This window comes from Amphiprion ocellaris, chromosome 2 (genome assembly GCF_022539595.1).
Source record: "Amphiprion ocellaris isolate individual 3 ecotype Okinawa chromosome 2, ASM2253959v1, whole genome shotgun sequence".
NCBI lineage: Eukaryota > Metazoa > Chordata > Actinopteri > Pomacentridae > Amphiprion > Amphiprion ocellaris.
Window position 1 is genome coordinate 34069331 of NC_072767.1, and position 6000 is coordinate 34075330.

Consider the following 6000-nt stretch of genomic DNA (forward strand, 5'->3'; position numbering starts at 1 on the left):
AAATTAATACAGAAATTATACTAGGCCTGACCTAGAAAGATTGCTGTCATGACTTTTACAGAAAAGTGAATCAAGTGCTCATTCAGACATAAAATCAACATATTTGAATGCTCTCAGACTAATGGAAAATATTGCATGTTTGAAAGGGGCTTAATTGTGAGGCACAGGGGCTACTGGCAAACTAAAATAGACTGACCAGGTGCATGAAAGGTACTTGCTCCAGACAAACCGCATTTAAAAAACATTGTCTAGATCTGATGTTTTCTTCGCTCCTGTGGAAGCTTTCTTAACCTCCAACAAGCAAAAATTTGATGTCAAACTATCATGATGTCCTCATTAAACAAACAAACAGGTCCCTTGAACCAACACACTCAAAGAATAAAGCTGGTGCTTTTCATTTTGTTATTATGGATAAATCCCATAAAGAGTATAAATCCCTTCTCTGACTGCAGGTCCAAATCCAAATCATGTCAAACCACAGCCCAACTGGCACAATATATATATGTGTGTACACATATACAGTGGTGGAAAAAAGTTTTCGGACACCCTTAAAATTTTAGACAATCTCAAATATTATTATGAAATACTTGTGGAAAAATCTTTTTTGTGTTTCAAAAGGTGTGGCTGCATTAGACAGACACAAATAAATACAAATGATATTCTTTTTGTTTATTGTTTACAAGAAAAATTAACAAAACTAAATTCTACCAAAATGACACAATACTCAAAATTTCTTATTTTTATGGGACCAATCAATTTAAAGTTTTTAATGGCTTTTTCAGGATTTGTTTAGTATTATGGCTGTGATTGTACTAAAAGAAATTGTACTCGAAGAGTGCACCTAAGAGTGATTCTTTATGCAATATACATGCAAATGTATGGTGTGTCTGAAAACTTTTTTCCACCACTGTATATATGTATACACACATACACAACACTGCAACTCTTGCACAAGGTTCACTGCAATTAAGTTTAACAATCTCTTTTCTCCTCACTATTTCTGACTACTTTTTTCTATTTTAAGGGAATGTTTTTTTTTTATCATGTCTTGTTATCGCACAGCCTTGTGGAACAGTCCCATTGCATTTTACTCCCCATAGCCTATGTTTTTGTAGCACATAAAAAATAAAAACTCTTGAATCCCAAATCATAAATCAACTAATAGCAATTTTCAGTTTCAATTAATCTATTAATTATTTTCTTAGTTAATTGGGTAGTTCCTCAGTCTATAAAATGATGGCTGAAAAATTGTGAAATATGTCAATCAGTGTTTCCAAAAGCCTCAGATGACAAATGTCTTGCATTGCCCACAGTCCCCAAGATATACAGGTTACTGATGCAAAGAATCACTCTTTCAGAAGCTGTAATTGGAGCACTTCGCCTTTTTTAAAACTAATTATCAATTCTCAAAATAGTTGGCAATTAATTTAATAGTTGTCAACTAATAAATTGACTGATTAATCATTGCAGCTCTAGTCTGTATCTCTAAGTACCAGTCCTGTTGTTTTCAACTGAAGACATGCTTCGAAAACAGCTGAAGGATATTTTAAATATTAAAGAAAAAAAACAGCTTAGTGCTGTTGTTTTTAGCAAATGTTACTCTAACAGAAGTGAATTGTGCAATTGTTGGCTGACTATTCTCAGCCATGGATTAGTCCACACTGGTGCTGTAGTGAGTATTTACAGCACCATGGCGGTGTATGTGAGATTGACTCAGGATATATTACAATGCCCCTGTTCATTGTAAGGAACAAACATGTCACCCAGTGAAACAGTGTTGCTCATTTATGTGTTTTCAAATAAACAATGGAGCTCTACATCAAAGAGGAATTACCTAACTCTGGCTATACACGTAGTATTAATTAGTTCTGGGCTTTTGTGAGATTTGTTACAACTTCCTTTATCCTTTAAAGCCTTTTCTGTTGCAACAGTTTGTTCGTGTGGTAAATATATTACATAAAATACATAATAAAACAACGATAATGACATGACCTTACCTTGTGTCGGCACTTCAGAACAACACCATAGGCACCTAAAATAGAAGCAAATCACATGATTAACTCAATTTATTCATGCATTCCAAGCTACTTTTTCCCCTCTCAAGTAAAATTACTTCACTTAAAATCAGACTCTCATTAAATAATAAAAAATGACAGCAAAATTCAGTTTGAAAATGCTGATGTGCAATCAACATGCCAGTATGATGTATCATAATGAATAAACAAAGACCATCTCATTTTATATGGTTTCTCATTGTTACATAAAGGGAGCTGACCAATAATGCTAACAAGTCTGGAAACTAAAGAGACCACAAAGTGATTTTACATCAGCTTTTTAATGCTTCTTATATGTTCACATGAATTCAAGAAAAACATCCTCCCCCTGTAAAAGGACAGGTGGTTTAGAAAGTAGGACACAAGTGTTGGCAAGCTACTGTAGTTCTGATGTTATCGACCCTGGCAGTCACACACACATCCCCTGAGGGTTCAAGAGGAATTCTTGGACTGAGCAGGCATATGACGAACTGCTCCGTGCTCCTTTACACACATCAGAGCTACAGAAGTTATCTACTCTCTGCAAGGGACGGCTCAAAGATATTTACATTTATACCGATGCAGTTTAGACACAGACCTAAAACTTAACGCAAATTAATTGGATTCATTTTATATTACTGTCACTGTTTTTATAAATGCAGTTGAAGAAGACAGTGGTTTTCATTCATTCTAAGAAGCTAGAACCACCAACTTGAAGAATCTTATTAATTCATGACAGTCAGTGTGTAGATGTTGCTGCTCTTTTGCTACTAAAAAGCTCTGAATTCTTTATAGCAAACAGCTAACCTGACAGAAAATGAAACCTAAAAGACAAAAAAAAAAAATGAGCAAACACGGGTACCATTAATCAGATAATGTGCATTTAATGTAACTTCTTGTATACAAAATATTTGATGTTCATCCACTGGCAACTTGGATGATGGTGTTTCCAATGAGTACTAAAAAGCACCAAACAGTATGATGTATATAATCAACATGCCAATTCTTTAAGTCTTTTCATGTGATATAACGCCATATAATCTTTAGTTATTTATATTGTGCAGCAGCCTGATATCACTAAATAACGTATAAGTAACATAGATCGCGAAATTTCCTTAAAAGTGGTGTGCTATTTCATCTGATGATGTCACATTGCACAGTCAAATCCGCTACCACAGGATCTGAGAATAAAAAAAGTAAATCATTTTTGATTGGGGTTTCATTTATAGCAGACATTTTTGTCTATGAAATGGTCAAAAACTAAAGGAAAATGCACAGATATCTTTCAAATAAGTCATCTCGATCATGCTTCATGTTGTGTGTTGTCACCTACCAAAGACCCATTCTGAGGCAGGAAAAACTATGAAGATGTCAGCACAAGATGAAACAAAAAAAACATTTTTTGTAGGTTATGTGTTAAAAGATGCAAAACCACAAAAAGGATTCCCCCCATTCAGTTTTTCCTTAGATAAGGAGCTGGAGATTCATGATGACATTCTGTGTACTTTTAATTGCTGGGGTGAGCCCACATGCAGCACTTAGTTTTAAATCATTAACAAAATTGACTGACCTCAAGATCAGTGAGGAAAAATCTATGTTGCCGGATCAAGTGGAGCGCACTGCGCCATGAGTGCAAAGGCGGTGAGTGGAGAGTGGACTGAAAAACTTCTACAACTTTACGGTTTAATGTGGCACTAAAAGTGCTGACTTTCTTCCAGATCGACTCATCGCTGGACTGGCACTCCGCCTTTAAAATCCAGCTCAAAGTTTCCCTGTGTCTTTTAGTGACACATTATACACACATTATAAAACTTCTAGGATGTGGGGGTAGGGGTGTGAAAACTGGGACAAGTGGGTGGCCTCACCTCAGGGCTGCTGCCACTTTATATCAACCAAGTGGCTCAAGGCAAAAGAGAAGCCAGGAGATGCATTTCAGGGGAAATTAACTATTAAATCACAGTGACCCATTCATATTTATTACAGTAAAGCTGAATTACCCAAACAACACAAGAATATGAATTCAGGACACAGCACCTACCTTTAGTTTTTTACACTAAAATTCTTTCTGATAAATAAACACAAAAATTATCCTTGACTTTACTGAGTTGTACAGATCGGGCTTTTAATGGCCTTGCTCTACAGGGAAATTGGTTAAAAACAATCAAATGATTGCTCACTGAAAAGCTCTACCACAAAGTGTTCATGAAAGCAGTGGCTGAAAGCTTCACTGAACTAGCTATCACTGTCACAGAGCAAAAGTGTTAACAAGAAAAGGCTTTTCACATTGTCACAGTTTTAGTAAATGTGCACTCTTACCTTCACCCACAATCCCAAGGACTTCAAATTTATTCATTACATCACCAATGTCAGGGATCTTCATGAAGTCAAAAGGTTTGTTGTGTGAGGTGCATGGAGCTCAGGCACAGGGGCCCCGGCTACAGGATGACACGAGGCGGCCAGCTGTCTGCTTCGGAGAGGTGAACGCTTGCTGTAAGCCATAATATCCACCACATTCCTTCTTCAGTCTCTCCTCTTCATCTGCACAAAACAAATGCACCAAATTAAAATACACACAGTATATTCCCACTTACCTTTAAAAGCATATTGGTTAGTGTTGTCAATAACCACAGGTAAAATATCACAAATATCAACAAACTATTTGCTGTGAAAATGGATTCAAAAATTGCCAGCTTGATTGTTTGTCCTTTTTCCAGAAGAAAATATGACAGAAAAGCTCCAGAAAGGACACTTCAGTGACATTAAACTGGTACTCCTGGAGCTTAAAGGGCTATGGCAGCAGTAGTATTGCACCTCTTTTAAGCTGGGGGACTTGTGAAAGGTGGAGTAAAAAAATTAAAAATCAGTGCAGGCTCAGGCTGAGGTATCCTGACTTTTAGACCCTATTAAGATTCAAGCTCCAAAAACTCCTACAAGTTCCAGAAAGCAATTTAATACCATCTTTTATTAGACCTTCCTTGCCTGTCAAATGCCCTCATTTTTCAAACTCCATGCCCCCAGTTTATAACGCAGGCTTTCTGCCGAATAATTGAAGTCTTAAGCATTACTCAAGACAACCCTGATTATATCATCAGGGTTATTTTCTCAGCTCTTCTCGACAGCTACAGAAGAAACTGTACAATTGTTTTAGCAGGCTGTGTAGCACTCCACATTCTGAGTAAATAGACCCTAATGTGTGAAATCAGTGCAGCGTCCCTTCAGCATAAATTAAGCAAATAAAAAGGTGCCATATTTAATGCTTTGTACATTAAATAACTTACTATATCTTATGAAAATAATCTAAAAAAAACAAGGCTTCTTCATGCATTCCTACCTTTTTAAGATAGTAAAACAGCATCACACAGATTCCTAATGTGATCAAAGCCTCTCTTTTGGTATCCACACACTCTTATTGAATCAGATAAGACTCTAGATACCACTTTCTCCATTTCATCCTCTCCTTGCTGGAAAGCTCAAGGACTTGCCTACTCACACTCCCCAGTCTCCTACAGTGCTGTGGGCACAGGAGCTGCTCATCACTATGCAAAACCTCGGCACCAAAATAAACTGTGTCTCCCAGAACGCTAAATATCGCTGTGTGGTCTGTTACTCCCTTATCTTACTCAGCAGCAAACCCTCAGCACAAGCAAACTGATAGCAAGTGTAGGCAAACTTAAGGAAGACGATCAACACTTTCCACCTTAGAGAAAATGCCTGTTGTTTGTAATCCTGAGCGTGTTAATGTGCTTCCTTCATCTTTTCAGTTCACAACCCACGCGGGGTGGCATGCAGTCTATTGTTTTCCAGGGGCAGATTTTAGCCAACTACTCACCAGGCCCACACCTAGAAGGCTAATATGATCAGGAATGCACTGGGCATCGCTGTGGATCATATATTTCGTCTCTATCAACAAAATGACTCATGCGTGGTAATGGACTGTGAGTGTGTGGAATTCAAAAAAACAGACCTT

The 6000-nt window shown here is 37.2% G+C and overlaps 1 protein-coding gene across 4 annotated transcripts in view; it reads right to left on the minus strand.

Annotated features, from left to right (window-relative positions):
• LOC111581777 (cyclin-dependent kinase-like 5) overlaps positions 1-4565 on the minus strand; it is a 45188-nt gene extending 40623 nt beyond the window's left edge. For all 4 annotated transcript variants that reach the window (XM_055019077.1, XM_023290103.3, XM_023290101.3 and 1 more), the window contains exons 1-2: positions 4350-4565; positions 1998-2032 (exon numbers count right to left, since the gene is read on the minus strand). In XM_055019077.1, the coding sequence (XP_054875052.1) occupies positions 1998-2032; positions 4350-4413 (99 nt within the window). In that variant the 5' untranslated portion in view covers positions 4414-4565. The remainder of the gene's footprint in view (positions 1-1997; positions 2033-4349) is intronic.
• Between the last annotated feature and the right edge of the window lie 1435 nt (positions 4566-6000).